Source organism: Cyprinodon tularosa, unplaced genomic scaffold (genome assembly GCF_016077235.1).
Source record: "Cyprinodon tularosa strain WSP-4 unplaced genomic scaffold, ASM1607723v1 ctg236, whole genome shotgun sequence".
Lineage (NCBI taxonomy): Eukaryota > Metazoa > Chordata > Actinopteri > Cyprinodontiformes > Cyprinodontidae > Cyprinodon > Cyprinodon tularosa.
In genome coordinates, this window is record NW_024038883.1 from 272604 (window position 1) to 299280 (window position 26677).

Below are 26677 nucleotides of genomic sequence, written 5' to 3' on the forward strand. Positions count from 1 at the left end.
TCAAAGCTCGTCTGGAGCTGCATTTCACCTCCTGTTATTAATAGTCTCTAGATAATAATAAATTATGACTTTTTTCATTTAGTGGAGGAATAATAATGAACACAGTCAGATAAACACAAATTAAATAAATATTTTGTCAAAAAAAAAAAAACAATCAAACCTCCATCAGAGCCAGCGGTCCTTCACACACGGCTATGCAGAGAGAGGGCTGCTGCAGACGGGCTAACGTTAGCCCTGGCTGCTGCAGACGGGCTAACGTTAGCCATGGCTGCTGCAGACGGGCTAACGTTAGCCCTGGATGCTGCAGACGGGCTAACGTTAGCCCTGGCTGCTGCAGACGGGCTAACGTTAGCCCTGGCTGCTGCAGACGGGCTAACGTTAGCCCTGGCTGCTGCAGACGGGCTAACGTTAGCCCTGGCTGCTGCAGACGGGCTAACGTTAGCCATGGCCGCCGTTAGCTCCGGAGCTCCGGTGGTTGCCCCGGTCCTCTCAACTTCGGAATTCTTTTTTTTTTTTATGACGCACTAAATAAATAAATGTTCCATATAGTTTAGCATAAAGTATAATCTTCTCGCCTCAAATGATCTGAAAACGTACTTTTATTGAACAACAGCAACAGAAAAGAGAACTTTTAACTTAATCCTCTGACCTCTGTGAGCGCTAACCTGGAAGCTGCTGCTGCCGCAGTGCATGCTGGGAGAACGGATAAGTCTGCTCTGATGCATGCTGGGTAAAGAGGGAGGGGCCAGAACAACATCCGGGGACTTTGTTCGTTCTCGCTCTGCTGTTCTAGTGAATTGGAACAGTGCTAGGGCTGAGGATGATGACGTGACACGAGGACGCACAAGAACACATAGTGAGAAACGGCTGAGGATTTAATCTCTGGACCTGGATTATCCTAGCCTCGTGAGACCATCCTGATCTCGCGAGCTTTCAAGGTTTCACTCGCTAATCAGTCTGGAGACTCTCCGTTGAAGAAAATTTGGAGCCGTTCACCAAACGAACGTCCAATCAGCGTTGGCTTTGAGGCGGGTTGAGGTGTGACGCAACGAGAAGCGCGACAGTTCAGTCTAAAGAGCATGGCGGCTTCAGCCGATGAAACTAGCGTTAGCGTGGCTATCGAGCAAGTTTTATGGGAATTACAGAGTATTTCTTCACTGAAAGAAGAGCAAAACACTGCTCTGGAGGCTTTTCTCAGAGGAAAAGATGTTTTTGCTCTTCTCCCGACTGGTTTCACCAAGAGTTTGATCTATCAATTGGCTCCTCTTCGTCGTCGCTCTGTTAGTACGTCATATGCTTCGTTGATCTGATTGGTTTATTTGGCCCGTCTATCACCAACATAGGCCAATCAGCTAACCAGGATTTTCGCCCCTTCCCAAAATTACTTCAACGGAAGGTTTCCAGATGGATATGCGGAGCAAATCCATCTGGAGGAGTCAGGTTAGGATTATCCACCTAAGGGAGGTTAAATTAATCCACAAAGTCTCCATGACAACCATCTACATCCAGACCAAGCCTTTTAGGTCCAACCATAAACAGATGGAGTTCGGTCAACTGAAAGTTTGAGTTTTTCAGAAGCTTGGGGGATAAAATAAAAAAAAAGTATCTGTAGAGTTAAGTGTCTGATAGTGACACTTAACTTTTAATTTCTAAGACCTTTAGAATAACACCAGGGGGCTTTAGACAGAGAGCTGAATACGAGGAAGGTCTTAAAATATAAGTTAAAACCAACATGGGTGAGCAGAAGTTAAATCACCTCCTTAATCCTACAGCAGAGCTTTTAACTGAACTACAGAAATGAGTGAAGAAACATGCGTGAAAAATCCACGGTGCTCAGAAACGACGCCTCTCTGTTCTTACATGTGTGTCTCGCCAGCGAGTAGTTAGAGGAGCCTCCACTGGTGGGTCCAAAGCCTTCGGGCGCCTGTCCTCCAGCTCGGGCTCGGCCTGAGCCTTTAGGCGGTTCGATTTCAGCGCCGAATTCGGCTCCAATGACTCCCAGCAGGACGATGGCGGTGGCCTGCTTCCGACGCTCCTCATAGGAGTTGGAGATCTTCTTGGCATTCGGGGGAAGGTTGGACAGACAGCCTGGAAGACAAACAGAAAATGGTTTTTAAAAAACACAAGGTTTAAGGCAGTAATTCACTTGGATAACTGGACAACTGAGCGTGAACTTGATGACCCTAAAACTCCAGATGGTTCCCTTCTGTCAATGAGAGCTTCATGCTGATTGATTATTTATAGCACATTCTTTATAGGAAGAATAAAGCAGTTCATTTACTGTATTCATATCCTACAATTGTGGTGGAATAAAAGATGAAACTTGTGGATCATTTATATTCAACTCCTTTTAATGTAGTTTATTTCTAAAGTTCGCAGCATGTTAAGGTTCCTTACAGAGACAATCCCATCATCCAAACTGACTGGTTAAGAAGTTTCTATCCGAGGAAAAGCAGCCGATTACATCCGGTTATTGACTTAAGAACAGAAGCAGACACACAAAAGGAAAGATAGAAGCATTGATCCATGAATGTGTCAGAGAAGCTAACTGTAAACTCTATACGACAGACACAGTTTAAACAAGCTCTGAGCCAGTTCTCATGTCAAAAGAACTAAAGATTCACAGTAAAAGTTAGAGAAACAGCAATAAACACTGAAAAACAGGCCCAACTGTATAATCTGTGGTGGAAATAGTTGAGAACATCAGACCAAATGATGCCTCCTGCAGGAGGATGTTGCTGTTAAACAGAACCAGATCAAATTAAGCTAAAATAACAGAAACAGAAACACTGAACGTAAAGTTATGAGTCACATTAACCAATACGGCCAAACTTTATGGTACAAATATCATTTTGTATAAAAAATGGTAATAAACTTTGTCTAAGTCTAAAAATGTATAAGTTTAAATCTAGAAGAAGAATAAGGCGGAGAGAAGAAAAGCGGTCCCTGTCCTCCGGCAGCATAACCCTATAGCAGCATATGGTTACAGAAAAACGTCCTACTAACTAGACATCCCCGTTAGAGAGCAGGTGATCCCAAATAAAGGTTTAACTAGGCCGGACTTAGAAGACCGTTCATCATCAATAAGAGGAACTTGACACAAGCCAGAGGAACCAGGGAGGACAAAGGGCTGCATCCTAACAGCACTACGGAGAGCTTTGCTGTCTAAAGATGTGGTCAGGATGATGGTTCAGATAAAGGAAGACCTTTTTTTTTTCACCTTTTCATTTCTCTCTTTTCATTCTGAAAAAAACCTGTAGGCAGGCCTGTGAGTCTCCAGTGAGCTGATAACAACAGAGCGGGCACGCTTCTTTTGTCCCGGTATTAATCACCACACAGGCACACGTCTTATTGTGCCTCTGAAAGCCTTTAGTCACACTGCGCACATTGAAACACACAGACGCTCATGTTCGCAGACTCCTGCCAGGCTTTCGGACACGTGCGGACGCCTTTGTGTGGGTGGGCGTGCCGCTCTATTGTGTCCTCCAAGGCGACCTCAAAATAACCTCTTTTGTGCGTGCGCGTGCGACTTGGTGGGCTCAGCGGGGAGCTGCTTCTGCTGCCGCTTTGAGCAGAGTGGCTGTGCAGGTCCTAAATGTGTGTTTCACAGTGGGAGATAAGAGCTGCCGACACGCTGCGGATCAAAAGACCAATAAGGACCTCATGAAAACACCGAGTGTAGAAAGAAAGCACAGCGCTAATACAGAGTTGGACATCAGGGGAATCAGAACTCACTTCCTGAAGGTAGAAAGACCTACAATCCATCTTCCGCCATGGTTGTTAGTTTTTCCCTGCCTCCGCTTAGTAGGACGCAGATTAGTAACGTTTAGTAACATTTGTCAAGTATCAATGACGTGTAGGTCGGATGAATGCGACCTGGCCGTACAGACACAGGTCGCATTTGAAAAGATCAGATACGTATCGGATTCAGGACCACATATCCAAGTGGCCTGGGTCGCATTTGAAAAAATCCGATCTGTGTCGTTCAGACTGTCATAAAAAGATCTGATACAGGTCACATATGGGCAAAAAAATCGATATTGGGTCACTTCAGGCTGCAGTGTGAACGTAGCCTTAGAGTCGATTCTCATGTTTCTAGAAAAACGGACCTTAACATCCACAGGTTTATGAAGGTAACATGGTTATAAACATATACGATCCTTCTTAGCGATATGCCTTAAAAATGGCTCACGAATTAAGACTTTCCTAACAGTCGCCATCAATAATAATGGATTCTTTTTTTTTATTGATTTAAAATACAGACAACAAGGAAAAAGGTTTGAATTTATATGGTAGCCCAAACAGCTCTAGCCTACTGCTAACTAAGGGTGTGCAAAATAATCGTCATGGCGATGCATCGCAATTCTAATTTTTGTGATCTACTGCATTCTTGCCTTCAAGATTCGATTATTAAAAAAAAAAAAAAAAAATGAACAAATTAAATACATGATTGGTTGGCGCACATCAGCCAAACCAAGTGGAATACAACTTCCAGTCCAGCAGATGTCGCTGCGGATGTGTTGACGCCCGCTGCTTTGTGTCACAAGCATGTCCGGCCGCGGGATACTGCGACGAGTCATAATAAAACATGGAGGAGACTGAGAAAATTCGCCACGCGGCTCCATCACATTTCAAGTCAGATGCTTGGATGCATTTTGGCTTTAAACACAAAGAAGGTAAAAATGAAATTGCTATGATGCACGTCATTTGCAAAAGGGGAAATATACATTTGAATGTTTTCGTTTCATTGGTTTAAAAGGACCACTGAGGCCAGGTAAACGGCTCTGATTATCCTTATTTTGTTATTTTAAGTTTGATGAATCCTAAGATCTTTTTGTCAGTGTGTCCACGCCACTAATAGTAATATTTCTGTCCAGTATTTGTTGTCATGGCAACACCTCCAAAAGTCATTTCAATAAATACAGCTATGTATGAATTCAGTTGCTTTCAGTTATGAATCAATTAAAGACACGATCCAGATCACACCCAGCCAGTCAGCCACTGGTAAGGGCTGCATCTTTTTCTTACAGTGTTCAGTGAAAATATCGCGATGCATCGCAATATTTCAAGTATCATGATGCATCGTGATAGAATCGCATTGTGGCATGTGAATCGTGATTCGAGTCGATTAATGACTTCTTTGCCACCCCTACTGCTAACCTAGCATAGCTTAGCTGTGAGAGGTTGAGAGGCTAAACCCTTTCCCCTGCCTACATCTCCCAGAATCCTGTGTGTCTTGGATTGGAGTTCAGTGAAATTACAGATTATTCTATCTAACCTCTTTTTTATTTATATTGATGAGATTTCTATATAAATTATTATTATTCTATTAACCGGCACTAAATGAGTCTTATTCTGAACCCCATTCATAGCAGTTTTTTCCATGGGAGGATACGCAGGAGGATTGACTTCAGCATATGCGCTATATCTGGATGTCGCTATGGCAACATTAGCTGTTAGCCATGGTTTGTTTACCCTCGTTTAGTGGTCTCAGACACTGTCGCTACCCGATGCGTCCAGGAAGCACGCTACTTCCTGTGCACGCTCAAACAGAATAAGATCTGGATCGCCGAAAAATAACGGTACAGAAAATACTTATTTATATACTTAAAACATTAAAGAATGCTAAACTACATCGTACAGAAAATATTGAAGAGTTTTCTGGAAGTAACGGATACAGTTTCCATTCTCTGCTTTGTACTGCGTGACGTCATCATCGGACACGCTCAGAGCAGTCACAGCAACGTTCCAAAGGATATTTAAGTGTTTTGCTTTTTTTCATTTTTAGAATATGCAAATACAAAAATATTAAAAAGGAACTCTCTGCCAGAAAAAGACAAAGGAATAAAAAAGTACGAAAGACAAAGTATCGTCTACCCGGAAGTTATTCTGTTGGTGCATGTGCAGGACAGATCGTGCTTCCGGGACGGATCGGGTAGCGACAGACACGATAGCTAAGAAGTTATACAAGCAGCGACGCGTCCTGACTGCCTGCAGGTGAGTCCCTGATTGGCGAAATAGAGACAGGCTTTATGCATGATTTTGGTGTTTTTTTAGCAAATGGTGATCTGACCTTAAATAGTTTTTTGGTACATGACCTAAGCCGGGCGTACATGTGCGATTTTTTCAATCGTTGCATGCAACTACAGCTCATACTGTAAAATGAAACCCTGCGGTTTTTCGTTGTAAAGTGTGAGCTGTAGCAGTGTGAGTTCACAGCTCACAATGTCTGCGCAGCATGACGCTCTGATGCGATCTACCTGCTACCTGCGTCTAAAAACCAGGTGGGACTCAGCTCCGCAGTGAGATGGCGCTACTCAGACTCGTCTATCTGGAAGCCAAACCAGTAGCAGAGGAACATGAAGCTCTCTAGAGTGAAACGCGCTGCCTTGGATATTTGGGCAATTTAGTGCTGAAAGCCCTAAAAAGAAAAGGAGACGACGTATTTGGACAAAGACATGGCTGAGCTAACGTGGCTACTACGGTCTGTCAGTTTGACAGAAAGAATCCATTTCACTCATTGCCCCCCCGCCATGATGCTGGGTTTTACTCTGAGAGGAAGAAGAAGAAGAAGAATCCTTGTTTTCCCGCTGAGAGATTTGCCTACGACCTCCGTACGACGTCCGACTGAATTTCAATGTTTGATTTTCTCCCGACTTTACGATTCCTGATGGGGGGGTGGTCGTTAGAGGCCGATTGCCCCTCGTTACCCCCTGTACAGCTACACCACGCACCATCAGGCTGAAAGTCGGCCTTATCTAAAAATTAGCGCACGACTGGAACTTCGGAAACTTCAAAAAATCATGCAGTATTCTTCCAGCTTCAGATTAGCATACCCATAGTCAATACCCATTTATCCCTTTAGCTTTGTACGAAAAATAGACTAAACTACATCAATCCCTTTAGTCATGTTCAAAAAAAATTTGTATTTTGTGTTTTTTGAAGGGTATGGTGATATGAACTGTAATATTTTTTATTTTTTTGTATAATGACAAAGGATACACGTCCGTTGAGGTATTTTAAAGTCTATTTTTCGCACAAACCTAAAGGGATAAACGCAAATCTGACGTCTTTTGCATGTGCATCGACTATAGGTATGCTGGTCTGACAGAACACCTGCTTCAGCAGATCAGGATATTCCAGGTAATCCGATTTTCTGATTCTCATTAATAAAGTTGTTTCTTCTTTTTAATGAAAATTAATTCTTTTGAAAAAAAGACTTGAGTGTTTCTTACCTTAAAACGTCAGTAAAGATATTTCTCCTGACCTGTGAACCTGCTTGGCTAAAGCTAAACAGCATTGAGCTCTGAGATGTTATCATCCCACACGGAGCCAGATGAGGCATCATTACACAAGCATTTGATCCCCAAACAGCTGACGCTGCAAACGCATCCGAGCAGAATGAAATCAGAGATGGATCCCTGCTAAGTGGGGAAATGATCCGGATGGAGGGACCCTCTGCATGCATGACGGAGCCAAAGTTAGCAGCTGGTTATCTCAGCTCACAGATAAATGCAGAGGTGCTAACTCCGTATCTGCTTTTCATTAGCTGCTCTGACCTGATTGGTCTTAATCACAAACAGGAAGAAGGTTTGGTGAGTGGAAGTGGAAGTGGATGACGTCCCACGTGGATTTCTCCTTTTCCACTTTATTTTTCAGACGTCTCCGTCTACATATTTCCATACTACTTCTCTTCATAATGATATTGCTGTCATTTGGAAGAAGGCCCAGCAGTCAGCTCTGATAAATGGCTTATATACGGCATCCAACCCCCGCCGCCCCGCCAGCCAGACCGGGCCAGTAGATAACCGAATTACAGACAAACTCCCAACCAGAATTCCTAAAAAGTTAAGGATTCCAGGGAAAGTGAGGAGGTGGAAGACGCCACAGACCGAAGCGCTTTAAATTAAAGTTTTTATCATAAGGGAAGGAAAAGGAATCAAAGAAAGTAATCAACCTCTTAGCCTGATCGCTGGTTGGCTCAACAGAAACATCTGGATCACAGCCATTTCTTTCCAGCTGTGGAGGAGTTCTGATCCGCTCCTCAGACACGCTGGAGGATTTTTCTTTTTAAGGCCTCATCGCATTAAAGGGGAACGCGTTTTTTTTTTCCATTGGGCCCTTGATTTTCCGTTATTCCATCATGTTCTACTCTCCCTTATGAGTTTAGTGTCATTTGGAGCCGTTCTACAGATATTCCGTTAGGTTATATCAAGTAACGTCTTCCTATGGGCAACGACTTGAAGGCACAAACTAAACTGTTCATCATTTATTCTTTATGGTACGCCAGCATTCAGAACATGGAGGCCAATCACTGTCCCCCAGACATCCACCGTTAGATTTTTTATATTTATATTTTTTTAAAACAAAGCGGTGTGTGTATGAAGTCATCCGCGCGCCGGAATGTAGTAGTGACAGGCAGCCCGGGCCACAGGCGGCTACGCTCTACCCCTTCTATTCATTCTAGCTAATCTGAATCGTTCATTTGGAGAGCGAGATCATCTGTGGTAGCAGCACTAGACATCTTCCAGGCACGTGAGGAAAACTAGCAGCAGTTCAGCGGACAGGATGAATGAAATTGATGCATTTATTTGCTTTCATTCCAATTAAAAGTTTGAAGCCTGATTGTTTTAATTTATTTAACAGATATATTTCTTACTCTGATACATTTTTGGTAAGAACAGGAATGATGTTCTGATTGGAGACTGATGAGGATTCAATAGAACTTAGAGTTACTGTAGATTAGCTGGTCTTCCAGCTGTCACTTTACTGAAAGGCATTACAGGACAGCAGGGCTCTATTAGAGAGCTGCCTCAGTTGATGGGAGGAAACCTGTCAATCAATCCTAGAAGCTCGTCAGCATTTGACCAATCAGCGATCTGTATTTGTCTGAAATGTATAGGAGCTCCACAGGAGGAGCAGCAGATATTTTGTTTAAAAAATAAAAACAAAAAATGTGCGATCTTGGAGCTTGGCCTGTTTTCCAGTGTAGTCCTGTTTCTCTGACTGTGACTAACTGGATGTGCCATCTTCATCCTCTGACATGGGAGCTGGCTCGGAGCTCGTCTGCCTGGCTGTGTGTTTCCTGGACGGGGCCGCCTGTGGAGCTGGTTGACAGTTGCCTTTTGTATCTATGCTTCTTTTTCTATGTCTGCTTCTGTCTCCTTGAACCCCAGTGGGCCTCAGCAGATGGCCGCTCACACTGAGCCTGGTTCTGCTGGAGGTTTCTTCCTGTTAAAAGGGAGTTTTTCCTCTCCACTGTCGCTACAAGCATGCTTAGTGTGAGGGACTGCTGAAGAGTCAATGAGTCGATGCAATCAGCTGGTTTTCCTTAGATAGAAAACTTTGAATCAATCTGACTGGATGATCTGGTGAACTGGAAAGTGACCTGAGATGACATGATGTGAATCGGAGCTATAGAAATACACTGAATAGAATTGAATTAAATCAAAAGGCTAACCAATGCCAGTGGGGGAAATGTAATCCAGAGAGACATTACTTGGGAGTGTTTAAGGGCAGAAACCAGTTCATTCCAAATCAGAAACCAGACAGCAGTCTTAGAAAATGTAAAAGATGAACAAAAGCCTTCTGCTGACGAATGGAGCCGATCAACACAACAGCAGGTAGGGGAAGATCCACTTTCCAAAGGTAATTATTTTATTGTTTATTGGTCATAATAACATTGATTGCTGATATTTAACTTGTAAAAAGCTGGCTGTCTAGTAGTGTTCACTGTGGTAATAAAGTATATGGAAGACATCAAGCTGCAGGGCTTTTACTATTGATACGCAGCCTGATTATACATGTGATGAAACATACTTCCTGTTGTTTATGTTCTATATTTAATCACTACCTTTTTTAACAGTAAGAGGCGTTAAAACTTTGATCACAGCCAGCATGATGCATCCATCATTAGTCCTCCTGTCTGTAGGAACCTTTAATGTGGACTGGTCTGTTGCTGCCTTCAAATCATTTAACTGATTTAATGTGGGAAAATATTACCTGTAGCTTTTGCCTTAATGTTTACTGATAAGGCTAAATGCCTTATTAGATGCTTCAATCAGTGCCTCATTAAGTGCTTCATTAGATGCCTCAATGAGTGCCTCGTTAAGTGCCTTATTAGATCTCTCAATAAGTGCCTCATTAAGTGCTTCATTAGATGCCTCAATGAGTGCCTTGTTAGATGTCTTAATGAGTGCCTGGTTTAGGTGCCTCGTTACGTGCTTCATTAGATGCCTCAATGACTGCCTCATTAAGTGCTTCATTAGATGCCGCAATGAGTGCCTCATTAAGTATGAGAGCCTCTTTAAGTGCTTCATTAGATGCCTCAATGAGTGCCTCATTGAGTGCTTCATTAGATGCCTCAATGACTGCCTCATTAAGTGCTTCATTAGATGTCTCAATGAGTGCCTCATTAGATCTCTCAATAAGTGCCTCATTAAGTGCTTCATTAGATTCTTAAATGAGTGCCTCATAAGATGCCCCAATAAGTGCCTCATTAAGTATGAGAGCCTCATTAAGTGCTTCATTAAATGCCTCAATGAGTGCCTCATTAAGTGCTTCATTAGATGCCTCAATGAGTGCCTCGTTAAATGCCTCATTAGATCTCTCAATAAGTGCCTCATTAAGTACTTCAGTAGATCCCTAAATGAGTGCCTCATAAGATGCCTCAATAAGTGCCTCATTAAGTGCTTCATTAGATGCCTCAATGAGTGCCTTGTTAAGTGCTTCATTAGATGCCTAAGTTAGTGCCTCATAAGATGCCTCAATGAGTGCCTCATTAAGTGCTTCGTTAGATGCCTCAATGAGTGCCTTGTTAAGTGCCTCATTAGATCTCTCAATAAGTGCCTCATTAAGTGCTTCATTAGATGCCTAAATTAGTGCCTCATAAGATGCCTCAATAAGTGCCTCATTAAGTGCTTCATTAGATGCCTCAATGAGTGCCTTGTTAAGTGCCTCATTAGATCTCTCAATAAGTGCCTCATTAAGTGCTTCATTAGATGTCTCAATAAGTGCTTCAATAAGTGGCTCATTGTATTTAAAAAATAAAAACTATCAATATAATTAGTTTCATCCAGTAGTTGGACTCGGTGCTGCCCCAAGTTGTTGCTCACCACATACCAAAATTAATTGTTTTTCCAGATGATGCAAAGTTAAATGTGACTCTGTTACCATTAGTTATAAAATTAAGAAAATGAAGGAAGTTATCATCCAGAATTGTAGAAAAATGTTCCTTTAATAGAGTAGAGCAGTAAAGTTTCTGGAATTAACAGTTTTCCTGCTTTATATTTATACTTTAAGTAGTTTAAAAAATTGTACTTTTATACTTTTTCTGGAGCAAAAAGCTGAAGTTGATCCTCTAACTTCTATTAAACTGTTTTAAACAGTAGGATTTATATTTATACTGACATTTTACTCATTTTGAAATCAGTCTTTGCAGAGTAGTATTACCTTCATTTTAAATCCTACAGTTTAATCCTAATCTCACTGAACATGAACAGAATATTCTATTAACAAATAGCCAAACTTAAGCTTTTAAACAAACTTAGATTATCTGCATGATGTAAAGTTTTCCAGCAGAGCTTCCCTTTCCGACCGTCTCTACCTGCTGCCTCTCTGCCTCTCGGAGCCACTGACTGATTTTTGAAACCCATCGATCGGCTTCCTTCGCAACCAGCAGATCTATTATAACGACATTGCATCTAAATCCTATTTGTGGGCCAACCTACTCCCAAATGTAACCCAATAAACCGAGGAGGAGGACAGAGGAGCGCCCCTCCGCACTCGCCTCCGCTCAACTAAATCTTCATAAAAACGAGAAATGGATCAGGATAAAAAGGCGTTCTGGCAGAAATGACATTATCCATAAAGGAAGGAATGTATTAAAGTAAAGGCGGAGCGCCGTAATGCAACAACCTGTGGAGCCCCGGCAAGACGGGCTGCATTAAGGACATGTCATAAAAGGATCTGAAATGTCACTCAGCAGATAAAACTGCAACCTTTAAGAGAAAGCTTTATTCACCAATAATATTAATGGCTCACATCATCGTTGCTTTAAAGGGCACTTTATATTTTGCTCTGGGTTTCCTACTGAATGCTTTACTGTTTTATTTCTAATCTGAGGCTGAAATTAAGGTGTTTTCAGAAATGTCCCAGAGAATGATGATAAATGACGCCTAACGGGGGAGAAATGATGACGATAGCAGGATAAAGGCTGAAAACTAAGAACATCAAAAGGAAAAAACTTTAAAGACATGAAGGAAAAAAAAGAATAAATTTCATAATATTATTAGTTCTAAACACAGAATCATCCTAAAACCGAATCCTTGGATCATCCGTGTTCAAGTAACAAACAATCCCTCCTTAAGTCCGAGTCTCTAATGACTAAAGAAGATTTTCTGTTCGTATCCATGACATCCAGGCCACCTCTGGCCTCGCTTCAGGTTTCCCTTCCGATCAAACAGCCTTACTGAAGGTCTTTGAGGGTTTTCTCTGGCGGTGGGGTCATTTAGATTTTGGCTCCGCCCACATCTTCACATTTCATTGATCGCACAACAATGTGTTTGGATTTAGAGGAAAAAAAGCCATTAGTATTTGTAAAGCCATTCAAACTTCTGAAAGTACTTAAAATATACCATCCCACTTCTGACATGTCTTTGGGGGCTGCATGGTGGCGCAGTCTGTAGCACTATTGCCTTGAAGCAAGAAGGTCCTGGGTTCAATTCCTGTCTTTAGGGAAGTGGCGGCCTAGTGGTTAGGGCATAGGGCTTTGAATCCTGAGATTGGGAGTTCTAACCCAGACTCCCACTCTGGGTCCCTGAGCAAGACCCTTAACCCAGTGTGGGGTTAAGGGTCTTGAGGGGTTAAATGCAGAGATAAATTTCTCCGATGTGAGATCAATAAAGCTCATCTAATATAAAATGAAGTGTTTTTAATTCAGAGTAATTTTCATGTGAATGTGCTTTACTGGAGGCATCCATGTTTGTCAAAGAACACTACTGCCACCTACTGGTTTGTGACGTCACGGTGCGGTATCAGCTGTTGATCAAGTCCCAGTGCTGTATCTGGTGTTTGTCACAACGCGCTATTATCCAAGTCATCTTGAAAACATTCTTCTTCCAAATGTTGGGAAGAAGTTGTTTGGGACAGCCTACCAGGAGCATTGAATCCCCCGACAACATAGCCTCTGACATCATCCCTCCACCATGTTAAGGTGGATGAGGGAACAGTGCATGAAAATTCTTGCAGAACTGGAACGTCGGCCAGAAAAGGGCAAAAGAATCGTACAGCGTCTGGCCGGCTTCAGATGAGCGTACCTGGTCAGACCAGCATAGCCACAGTCAATACCTGTTTATCCCTTTAGTTCTGTGAGAAAAACAGACTTTAAACCAGAGGTGGAAAAAGTACTAAAATATCATACTCAAGTAAAAGTACCAATACTTGGATGAAATATTACTCAAGTACAAGTAATAAGTAGCTAATTTAAAACTTATTCTAAGTAAAAGTTACTTAGCTACATTTTAAAAAAAACCTGTTGCCAACCTCGCCAATATATTGCTGCAGGAAACACGGACTTAAATGAAATACTTAGTTTTTTTTTTTAGCAATTTATTTTCCCAAGCCACTCAGAGCCGCAGTATAAGCATGAAAGAGCCGCGGGTTGCCGACCCCTGTGCTAGACAAAATCAGCAATGCCACGAAACAGGTTGTTTTGCTAATTGGCTATTAGTCATGAAAACTTTGTCTGAAGTACCAATGCACTAAATACTTACCAAAACATGCTTCTGCAGATTAGATGTGGAGTTATTGAATGCTGCCAGTTCAGTCACCTTTGGCAGACACATCTGGCATTGCCTGATGATACTGTCGGCCCTCTTGAATTTAAATGAAAAGCAGTTTTTCAAATGTGGCCGAGGATTTTCGTCATTTAAGGCAGCAGAATCCGATTTTAAAAACTACTTGAAAAATACAAAATACACAAAAAACCTACTCAATAGAGTAACTTGAGTAAATGTATTTCGTTACTTTCCACCTCTGCTTTAAACTACCTGAACTGGCATCTATCCCTGTAGTCATGTTCAAAAAAATGATTTAATTACTTACCTTTTGGTGTTTTTTGAAGCGTATGGCGATCTGACATGATTAAAGGGATATACACCCATTGTGGTAGTTTAAATCTATCTTTTGTACAAAGCTAAAGAGAAAAATGCAAATCTGACGTCTTGTTCATGTGTATTGACTATGGGTATGCTGTCTTAGCCCAGTTTCTGGTCACTCTGGCTCTTCTGCTTCCTTAATATTTGGCTTAAGTTAAATATCTGCATGATAAGTTTTCATTATAAATGCTAAAGTAAAGTTGGTGCATAAATGTATCTCAGATTTAACCCTTGGATAAATCAAACCAACAGCCTTCCTATTGCCCAGATCCCCCGCTAAGGCAGCCCTACCAGCCTCTCATCAGGCTCTGCCTCCATTGGTAATCAATAGGAGACTGGTAAAACCCGATCGCAGGGGACGGAGGGGGGGATCAATAGCAGCACAAAAATGATGTGGGAAACACGTAAAGAATGGGGAGAAATAAACAAAAAAGCTGCAGGAAAACTTTAACCAAAGTCCAAAGTAAAGATTTTACTCTGTAGCTGAGGGAGACGTCAGTAAAACAAAGGAGGGTCTGGGAGGGGGAACCGTGTCCTTACAGTAAATGTCAGGAGACTGAAAATCTGGGGAAATAATTGAAAACACAATTAAGTTGATAAAGAAAAAAGATTTGAGTCCTGAAACGGTGGCTGCCCTTCCAGCGGGCCGAGTCCATCTGAAGGTTAAGTGTATTTTACCATCTTAAGACAGACAGAGGAGCTATCTGCGCTCAGCGTGAACGCTAGGCTTCAATTAGACGGCGTGGGAGTGGGTCTGTCCTCATGAGAAACCGCAAGCAAACTGAATTCAGCATCAGGAGGACGAGAAGCAGAGAGCAGCTGCTTTTCCTCTTCCATCGTTAATCGCTGCTCCGAACAATCAGGGAATCCGGCTTCAATCAAACAAACTCCAAATTCAAATTTTAATTAAAAACATTTAAGAAAAAGCTTTTGCTTTAAAAATATTTCAAACCATTTTTTTTTTCCTGAATAAATGGCTGATTGGTTCTGGTTTCATCCGGTTGGTGGCTGCTGTATTGAGCCGTTTCTCAATTCACTAGAACACGAGTATGGACCCGTGTCCTCGCCAAGTCTGTTCTTGACTAGAACCCAGGAAAGTCTGGACTCGGGGAGAACGGGAGCACGCAGAATAAATCTGGGTCAACTGGAACAGAAGCGTACTGATGACATCACCACATTCAAAGCTAGTCTGGAGCTGCATTTCACCTCCTGTTATTAATAGTCTCTAGTAGGGGTGTAAATAATAATCGTTTTGTATCGATGCATCGATCCAACAGCCGACGATCCGATGCATCAATACGTCCGCAAGAGAATCGATTCATGTTTTTTTCTTCCTCCGGTCTATTTTTATCCATTTGCTCCTGGGCGTAATTCTCCCTCCCGTGCTGCGGTGGCGCTAAACCTATTTTGCCCTCCTACCGCGCTTCCTGGTGCAGACATTATGCAGACATTTTTGATTTATGCTCAATATTGAAGCGTGGTCTGAGCTACACGCTGTGGGTCTAGATACGGCCGAGGCGGCGAAGAAGTGGGGGCGAGTTTAGTCCGATGACGGAGGGACATGAGGGCCAAAAAGAGCGGAGATCCAGGTGGGAAAAGGGTCCCAGCGTTCTCGCGCACCTCGCTCTCCTAGCAGGTCAAACTTCACGAGTTGTTTTCCGCAATTTCATAAAAACAAAACAAGCCGGCCTCCTGTCTGTGGTCACCTACAATTTGGGAGAGGAGCAGCGGAGCGTATCTCAAGGGGGCGGGGCCATCTGGAGCCGAGGTATTGCATCGCACTGATTGCACTGATTATGTGCAATATTTTTGCAGTATTTTTTGATGCAACTTTTCTACTTCTGTTATTTGCTGCTGTTTCTTACAAAAATGCATAACGATATTACAGCTTTCATTGATTTATTTAAAACTTGAAACTTTGTTTAGCCTGTAAGGTGTAAAAAAAAAAAAAAATAATAAAAAAAATTAACTGATTAATCGAATCGAATTGTGGTGTATTCTTGAGTTTAAAAAATAATCAAATCGTTGGGTCAGGAAATCGATACTGAATCGAATCGCCATGATGGATGTGATTTACACCCCGAGTCTCTAGATGATAATAAATTATGACTTTTTTCATTTAGTGGAGGAATAATAAGGAACACAGTCAGATAAACACAAATCAGATGAACATTTTACCAAATAAAACAAAAAACAAAAGAAAAATCTGTTTTAAGGCGACCTGTTGTCCTGTTCATTCATCCTTAGGTTTAAATTAAGTCTCAGCTTTAACAGCATTTCCTTCATAGATCAGATCAATAATAGAACGACTGGGCTGAGCTTATAAGTGAAACCAAAATAAACCATTTTCTCCACTATGAGCATCGGGTGAGCAGAGGTAGTAAAGGTGAAGAACGCATGACGAGTCCCAACAACATTTAGTTTGAGACGACCTGAGAGCCTGAGGCTGGATTTGATCCTCTGTTAAGAATTAATTATTAAACTGTTTGAGAGTGAATTTGCTGAAGGGTTCTGAAGAAATGACTGGATGTTAGATTCACTAAGACAGAGATGGTCCTCCATCACAGCGCGTCTTCATAAAGAGAAATTACGTTTTTATTAAAGCCATGGTGACGACAAACACTGAGAATTACATTTTCTTTTTTTTTTTTAAAGGTTACGAGTAACGGACTGATGCAGGTTAAAGCTTTCAAACTAAAGCTTTAGTCTTTAGCATTTAAATAATTTCTCTTTTTTTTTATATAAATAAGCGACTTCTTTATTAGATTTTAAACTGAAACAAAATTTGGCAGAAAAAGGAAGAACTCCAAAAAAGGTATTGTTAAAAAAGGTAAATTGTTCCATTGGCAAAATGTCTCTTTTACCTCCTCAATTCAAGAACAAATGCACTTATTTTAAGAAAAAATTATTTATCTAGATTCAGATTTTTTGCAGTGTGGTTAATTACTGAAGGAGTGGAGTTCTGGTCAAACCTCATCTTTGCATCACAGATGGCACATAAACACATCATATCACATGAAATCTGACTTTTATCTTTAACCTTCTTCTTCTTATTTTTAACTTTAACCATGTTAGAGAAAAATTTAATTATAGGAAAAAAAGCATCAAATTAATCAAGATATTTAAAATCTAAAGCTAATGAGCGCCAGGAAACACTCCTGCTAGCTGAAGTAAAATGGCGGATATTTGCTTTATATTTATACACACAAAAACAAACATAAAAATAATAATTTGCACGCAGTGTTTACTAAGATGCTGTGAAAAGGGTGTTTTCCCCAGGATTTTTTATTTATTTATTTACTGCTTTGGTATTAGACAACCAGAAAATAGTACTTTTCCTCGCTGAGAGTGTAAGATTTAATCTCATAGGTTTGCATTTTAACTGACTGATGTTCAGAGATGGGAAGTAACGAAGTACAAATACTTCGTTACTGTACTAAAGTAGATTTTTCTGATATTTTTACTTTACTATTTATTTTTATGGCGACTTTTTACTTCTACTCCTTACATTTTTACACAAATATCTGTACTTTCTACTCCTTACATTTTAAAAAAATTGTCTCGTTACTTTAGTTTTGAATCATTTCAATGGAGTTACCGTTATTATTTTTCACGTCATCAATACCAAATTCAATCTAATTGGATGGGAATCTACGTTGCATTTGACGCACCGCTACAAGATGAATCGACAGATTCGGCGGTATTCATTGGCGGCAAATCATTGCAGCTTGGTGGCGGTGGCGTTAGCATAGTAGCATGGACGACGAGATGATTGAAAATGAACACAACGGAGATCTAGTCCTATTGGCAGACATCCATTTAAAATGTAGGCAACAGCATGAAAAAAGTGGTTTCTACTTTTACTTTTATACTTTAAGTAAATTTACAAGCCTGTACTTTGTTACTTTTACTTGAGTAAAGAAGTTTAATCAGTACTTCCATTTTTACCAGAGTATTTTTTAACACAAGTATCTGTACTTTTACTCAAGTACGGAAAGTGAGTACTTTTGCCATCTCTGCTGATGTTCCAAAAATATCACTTGTATGTTAAAAGAATTACTGACATCTTTGAGCTCTGTGCCAATAAATAATTTTATTTCTCTTTCTGATATATCTGTGCCTAAATGTAGAACATTTTAGGAACTTTTTAGGATATTGAACCGCAAACAGAAAACGGGCTGAAATAAATCACCTCATATCAAAAAGTATATATACTTTGATTTCTGTTTAAATTTTTAAGAGAATATTATGATTTCAGACACCAGGAATATGAAGATAAATGTCACAGGCCGGCGGTAGGAAGGGATAAAAGCCGCTGATGTCAGACCAGGAAGCTCCTTAATGAGGACACATGGTTTCCTCCTGAGACCTGAACCTCAGGAGGAAAGATCCTGAAGTCAGGACTTTGTTTGGTTTGACGACATTATTGGTTTGGACTTGTTTGGATTTGTTTGAGTTGGATGGATGGAGTTTTCTTTGTTAGGCTGGTTAAAGGTTGATTGATTGTTTGGTTTATAAGGTACCCAAAGATTGCCAGGAATGTGGTTGTAGCCAGTGTTGGGCACGTTACTTTGAAAAAGTAATTAGTTATAGTTACTAGTTACTTCCCCCAAAAAGTAATTGAGTTAGTAACTGAGTTACTCCACAATAAAAGTAACTAGATACTAGTAAAAGTAACTATTGCGTTACTTTTGCGAGTTTATGAAATGAATAACTGGGGATGTCTAATTCTGAAATCCCGTGTTTGGGTTGTTATAGATACTGCAACATGTAGCTATATCTATCTATCTATCTATCTATCTATCTATCTATCTATCTATCTATCTATTCCATCCATCCATCTATCCATATTTCTCTCTTTCTCCATATAGGCTAATGATCGTTCACGCTCTCCGTAGTTACCCTGCGGCGTGAGCACAGGGCGGCTGTTACGCGCCTTTAGCGAGCATGCGCGTTTCCTGTCGCTTGCGCGGTAGAGACTGACACGGGAGTGGATTTTCACTCCTGCCCCGTCCCACTCCCACAGAAAAAAATGGTGTCAGGATTTTTGAGCGCAGGTGAAAAACTCAGAGCGGAAGCACTGTTGGTTTTTGGGTCGTGTAGTTTTTTTGACTTGCATTATAGTGTAGGCTTCATGGAAAAAAAACTACAAAATGGCGGCGCCAGTACTGGATTTTTTTCTTTCCATTTTATTTTATTTTTTGGCATCGATCCTAGTTTTTTTTAGTTACTATTGGTTTGCTCCCGCTCCCGTCTGCTCCCGTTAATGTTTAATCCTGTACCGTCCCAATCACGTGATCGTTACTAATACTGACTCCCATCCCACGGGAATCCAGTGACCCGTGGGATTCCAGAAAAAATGTCAGCCTCTATTGCGCGTTGAATCGTGCCGCCGCGCTGTGCGGAGATGCAGGGTAAACCGTATCTGATGGGGAAACGCAGCTCGACATAACACCAGTATTTCCATCTGGAAAACGCTGTTTTGCTGCTGGAGTCCTCCTCACTCTCCATCCTCCCCTCTCTCATGACAAGGCGCGCACGAGTCCTATCACGAAAAAGGGTTAATTGTGCGACCTGAGTAACGTGCATGAGTAACAGGATGTCGGCAATTGTAACTGCGTTTTAGTTACATTAAGAGTAATAATTTTGATTACTCGTTACTAAAGAAAGGTAGCAGCGTTAGTAACGCGGCTACTTTCAACGCCGTTACTCCCATCACTGCTTGTAGCTGTGGATCAATCCACATCAAATATTTCCTATTTTCTGTCAGACATTTTGATTCAGGCTACTTGTGCAACCATGTTGGCTTCGCAGTCTGATGCTACGTTCAGACCGCAAGCGACAGAAGCAGTAGAAGCAGCTGGTTTACATGCAAGGTCAATGGTTGACGCGCATCAATGTAGCAATATGCTACGCTCACACTGCTACATTAAAAACGTGTGAATTCGTGACATTTTCTCTCCGGCGTTCCTGCTGCTAGCATGTTTTTGTGCTAAATGCAAATTAGCACCTTATTTGACTTCCCTCCCTGGTGGTTAGGAAAAATCTACCGAAAAGCTGCACGGTTCAAAGCGTGGAGCTTGTAGTATGGAAATTACTGTACATATTTAGTGAGTTAAACTACAAAGTAGAGAAAAAGCTGGAAAAACGTATTGAAATTTTTTTTATGAACAATGGAGAAACATGTTATAAACCCAAATGAAGTCCAGTTGGATCAAAACGTAATTATCCAGCCTTTGATCGTCCATCTGCCGATCTTTAACCAATCTGACTGAATCAGCTCTAAAGCGCTTTAAGATGATATGAAGATATTTGGAGTGTTTAAAATAAACTGAACTGGTTCCAAAGTTGATCAAAGATTTCCTGCTGCAGAACCTCTACGGATTCACCACTAACATTTTAGCTGATCCACTTCCTATTTAAGGAAAGCATTCCTCTACATTAGAAGTATTTAGACAGCAGCTTCCTCCTGTAATCCAATAATATTCCCATCCAGCAGCTGGGTCCCTTTCTGGGGAACACAGAGACGCAATCATCAGAGGAACAATCGCAGCCTTCAAAGCGGTGGCTCTGAACATTTATCTCCCCATAAGTTCAATCTGTTCTGAGGAGAAATGTGATCTGACCCGGCCGACCCCCCCAGGCCTGTGGACTAGATTAGCGAGGGAGCGTGGCGTTTCAGCTAACCAAATCACAACAGGACTAATGACACCATGAGGTGAGGGTCTGCCTGACCTTTGACCTGTGACCTCAATCACTGGGAAAGAGAGGGGAGATAGTGAGGGAAATATGGAGGTGAGGAGGAGAACAGTACAAAGAAACCCCCCCAACAGTTTGGTTCCGTCAAATCAGACGATGAGTTCAGCAGATCTGCTGATTCTGCCTCTGAATAAAATCAATCCAGGTTGATTTTCCCATCATGCACCAGGCCTAATAACATGAAAGACAGAAAGCAGCGAATTGATGAAATCAGAATCAGAACCAAAAACAGCTTCCAGGTCAGTGAAGGTGGCTCAGTTTGGCTGCGTCTGTCCCGGCCTACCTGGACTAGAACCTCCAAGGACCCAAGCTACCTGGACTAGATCCTTCAAGGACCCGGTCTACCTGGACTAGATCCTCCAAGGACCCGTCCTACCTGGACTAGACCCTCCAAGGACCCGGCCTACCTGGACTAGACCCTGCAAGGACCCGGCCTAACTGGACTAGATCCTCCAAGGACCCAGTCTACTGGGACTAGATCCTCCAAGGACCCGGCCTACCTGGACTAGATCTTCCAAGGACCCGGACTACCTGGACTAGATCCTCCAAGGACCTGGTCTACCTGGACTAGATCCTCCAAGGACTCAGACTACCTGGACTATACCCTCCAAGGAACCGGCCTACCCGGACTAGATCCTCCAAGGACCCGGCCTACCTGGACTAGATCCTCCAAGGACCCGGACTACCTGGACCGGATTCTCCAAGGACCCAGCCTAACTGGACTAGACCCTCCAAGGTCCAGGTCTACCTGGACTAAACCCTCCAAGGACCCGGCCTAACTGGACTAGATCCTCCAAGGACCCCAACTACCTGGACTAGATCCTCCAAGGACTCGGACTACCTGGACTATACCCTCCAAGGAACCGGCCTACCGGGACTAGATCCTCCAAGGACCCGGCCTACCTGGACCAGATCCTCCAAGGACCCGGACTACCTGGACCGGATCCTCCAAGGATCCTGCCTACCTGGACTGGATCCTTAAAGGACCCGGACTACCTGGACTAGATCCTCCAAGGACTCGGACTACCTGGACTATACCCTCCAAGGAACCGGCCTACCGGGACTAGATCCTCCAAGGACCCGGCCTAACTGGACTAGATCCTCCAAGGACCCCAACTACCTGGACTAGATCCTCCAAGGACTCGGACTACCTGGACTATACCCTCCAAGGAACCGGCCTACTGGGACTAGATCCTCCAAGGACCCGGCCTACCTGGACCAGATCCTCCAAGGACCCGGACTACCTGGACCGGATCCTCCAAGGATCCTGCCTACCTGGACTGGATCCTCAAAGGACCCGGCCTACCTGGACTAGATCCTCCAAGGACTCGGACTACCTGGACTATACCCTCCAAGGAACCGGCCTACCGGGACTAGATCCTCCAAGGACCCGGCCTACCTGGACCAGATCCTCCAAGGACCCGGACTACCTGGACCGGATCCTCCAAGGATCCTGCCTACCTGGAACGGATCCTCCAAGGACCCGGCCTACCTGGACCGGATTCTCCAAGGACCCGGCCTAACTGGACTAGACCCTCCAAGGTCCAGGTCTACCTGGACTAGACCCTCCAAGGACCCGGCCTAACTGGACTAGATCCTCCAAGGACCCCGACTACCTGGACTAGATCCTCCAAGGACCCTGCCTACCTGGACTAGATCCTCCAAGGACCCCGGCCTACCTGGACTAGATCCTACAAGGACCCGGCCTACCTGAACTAGATCCTCCAAGGACCCGGCCTACCTGGACTAGACCCTCCAAGGACCCGGCCTAACTGGACTAGATCCTCCAAGGACCCCGACTACCTGGACTAGATCCTCCAAGGACCCCGCCTACCTGGACTAGATCCTCCAAGGACCCGGGCTACCTGGACTAGATCCTCCAAGGACCCGGGCTACCTGGACTAGATCATACAAGGACCCGGCCTACCTGGACTAGATCCTACAAGGACCCGGCCTACCTGGACTAGATCTTCCAAGGACCCGGCCTACCTGGACCGAATCCTCCAAGGATCCTGCCTACCTGGACCGGATTCTCCAAGGACCCAGCGTAACTGGACTAGACCCTCCAAGGACCAGGTCTACCTGGACTAGACCCACCAAGGACCAGGTCTACCTGGACTAGACCCTCCAAGGAACCAGGTCTACCTGGACTAGATCCTCCGAGGACCCGGCCTACCTGGACTAGATCCTCCGAGGACCCGGCCTACCTGGACTAGATCCTCCGAGGACCCGGCCTACCTGGACTAGATCCTCCGAGGACCCGGCCTACCTGGACTAGATCCTCCAAGGATCCTGCCTACCTGGACTAGATCCTCCAAGGACCCGGCCTACCTGGACTAGATCCTCCGAGGACCCGGCCTACCTGGACTAGATCCTCCAAGGATCCTGCCTACCTGGACTAGATCCTCCAAGGACCCCGCCTACCTGGACTAGATCCTCCAAGGACCCGGCCTACCTGGACTAGATCCTCCAAGGACCCGGACTACCTGGACCGGATCCTCCAAGGATCCTGCCTACCTGGACTAGATCCTCAAAGGACCCGGCCTACCTGGACTAGATCCTCCGAGGAACCGGCCTACCTGGACTAGACCCTCCAAGGATCCTGCCTACCTGGACTAGATCCTCAAAGGACCCGGCCTACCTGGACTAGATCCTCCGAGGACCCGGCCTACCTGGACTAGATCCTCCAAGGACCCGGCCTACCTGGACTAGATCCTCCAAGGACCCGGCCTACCTGGACTAGATCCTCCAAGGACCCGGCCTACCTGGACTAGATCCTCCAAGGACCCGGCCTACCTGGACTAGATCCTCCAAGGATCCTGCCTACCTGGACTAGATCCTCAAAGGACCCGGCCTACCTGGACTAGATCCTCCGAGGACCCGGCCTACCTGGACTAGATCCTCCAAGGATCCTGCCTACCTGGACTAGATCCTCCAAGGACCCGGCCTACCTGGACTAGACCCTCCAAGGACCCGGCCTAACTGGACTAGATCCTCCAAGGACCCCGACTACCTGGACTAGATCCTCCAAGGACCCCGCCTACCTGGACTAGATCCTCCAAGGACCCGGGCTACCTGGACTAGATCATACAAGGACCCGGCCTACCTGGACTAGATCCTACAAGGACCCCGGCCTACCTGGACTAGATCTTCCAAGGACCCGGCCTACCTGGACCGAATCCTCCAAGGATCCTGCCTACCTGGACCGGATTCTCCAAGGACCCAGCGTAACTGGACTAGACCCTCCAAGGACCAGGTCTACCTGGACTAGACCCACCAAGGACCAGGTCTACCTGGACTAGACCCTCCAAGGAACCAGGTCTACCTGGACTAGATCCTCCGAGGACCCGGCCTACCTGGACTAGATCCTCCGAGGACCCGGCCTACCTGGACTAGATCCTCCGAGGACCCGGCCTACCTGGACTAGATCCTCCAAGGACCCGGCCTACCTGGACTAGATCCTCCAAGGATCCTGCCTACCTGGACTAGATCCTCCGAGGACCCGGCCTACCTGGACTAGATCCTCCGAGGACCCGGCCTACCTGGACTAGATCCTCCAAGGATCCTGCCTACCTGGACTAGATCCTCCAAGGACCCCGCCTACCTGGACTAGATCCTCCAAGGACCCGGCCTACCTGGACTAGATCCTCCAAGGACCCCGGACTACCTGGACCGGATCCTCCAAGGATCCTGCCTACCTGGACTAGATCCTCAAAGGACCCGGCCTACCTGGACTAGATCCTCCGAGGACCCGGCCTACCTGGACTAGACCCTCCAAGGATCCTGCCTACCTGGACTAGATCCTCCGAGGACCCGGCCTACCTGGACTAGATCCTCCGAGGACCCGGCCTACCTGGACTAGATCCTCCAAGGACCCGGCCTACCTAGACTAGATCCTCCGAGGACCCGGCCTACCTGGACTAGATCCTCCGAGGACCCGGCCTACCTGGACTAGATCCTCCGAGGACCCGGCCTACCTGGACTAGATCCTCCGAGGACCCGGCCTACCTGGACTAGACCCTCCAAGGACCTGGTCTACCTGGACTAGATCCTCCAAGGACCCGGCCTACCTGGACTAGATCCTCCAAAGACCCGGCCTACCTGGACTAGATCCTCCAAGGATCCTGCCTACCTGGACTAGATCCTCCAAGGACCCGGCCTACCTAGACTAGATCCTCCGAGGACCCCGGCCTACCTGGACTAGATCCTCCAAGGATCCTGCCTACCTGGACTAGATCCTCCAAGGACCCGGCCTACCTGGACTAGATCCTCCAAGGACCCGGCCTACCTGGACTAGATCCTCCAAGGACCCCGGACTACCTGGACCGGATCCTCCAAGGATCCTGCCTACCTGGACTAGATCCTCAAAGGACCCGGCCTACCTGGACTAGACCCTCCAAGGATCCTGCCTACCTGGACTAGATCCTCAAAGGACCCGGCCTACCTGGACTAGATCCTCCGAGGACCCGTTCTACCTGGACTAGATCCTCCAAGGACCCGGCCTACCTGGACTAGATCCTCCAAGGACCCGGCCTACCTGGACTAGATCCTCCAAGGACCCGGCCTACCTGGATTTATATCAGATTTATTGTCCACATATAGTGTTGGGTGATAAACCAGATTTTTACCGTCATTCACTACAATAAGCAATGCTAATTTTCCCATGTTGGTAAGTTCAGTAAATAAATCTGTAAATAATTCTGCTGTTCTTGTCTGTGTGCACTGGTGGCTGGTTTTTCCTTCCATTTAAGACGCTAATGTGTAAAATCACGACTGGCGGATCAGCCCAGTGAAGAAGCGTCTAACAGCTGTAAACGAAGTGACATCAATTAATCTGTGGAACCGAGAGCGAGCAGAGATGAAGTGAACGCGTTGTCAGAGCTGAGTGTGCGGCAGAACGGTTATGAGCGAAGGTTTGCGAGTTTAAACGATGCACATTGTTCTCGCTGTGCGCTCAGGTCGGTGGAACCAAAATGACGCAATAGATGTTGATCAAGACAACACGAAACGCAAAGTTTACATGAAAAATGTTGGAACTTCCCAAAGTAACGTCCAACCTGCACCACCTGCAGCACAGCAACACTGCAAAAGGCTCCAAATGTTTGCAAACACTTTTGCTCAAAGGTAATGTTTTCAATTATTATTATTATTGAAAGGAACATGTTTAAGTGGCAGCCTAGTGGTTGGGGCGTAGAGCTTAGAATCCAAAGGGTCTGAGTTTGAACCCCACTCCCACAGACTGCCACTGTGGTTCACTGAGCAAGACCACACATTGCTCCCTAGGCGCCGCACAATGGCAGCCCACTGCTCCCCAAGGGGATGGGTCAAATGTACATTTCTCCAATGTGAGATCCATAGATTAAAACTATTATGTGATTTATTCAATAAATAAATTATAAATATATCAGTTGCATTTCCTGCACAGTCCTCTATTTCAGATGGAGAAGCCGGAGCTTTTATCGTAGATTTATCGTTACTGAGGAAAATCCACCCAATTTATCTTGATATTGATAACCCCCAGCCTTAATCCCCACACTGCAGAAATATTTTAATCTGAGATTAAATATCAGCTAAACCTATTTACAGAGAGACAGATCAAACTTTTCAATAAACCAAACATTACCGCCACATATCTGAGTCAATAACCATTTAAAACTATTTTCATTCATTTCAGACGGAACTATTCACACACTTGGATTATATTAAACTGTACTTTCAATATTCACGACTGTTTGGCGCCATTTCCCTTTTTCCTCTGAGCA

General features: G+C 44.3%; 1 protein-coding gene across 2 annotated transcripts in view; it reads right to left on the reverse strand.

The window, feature by feature from the left end:
- Positions 1-26677, reverse strand: part of LOC119784891 (WD repeat-containing protein 7) — a 152084-nt gene that overhangs the window by 43522 nt on the left and 81885 nt on the right. For both annotated transcript variants that reach the window (XM_038287157.1, XM_038287156.1), the window contains one exon: positions 1861-2088. In XM_038287157.1, coding sequence (XP_038143085.1) covers positions 1861-2088 — 228 coding nt within the window. The remainder of the gene's footprint in view (positions 1-1860; positions 2089-26677) is intronic.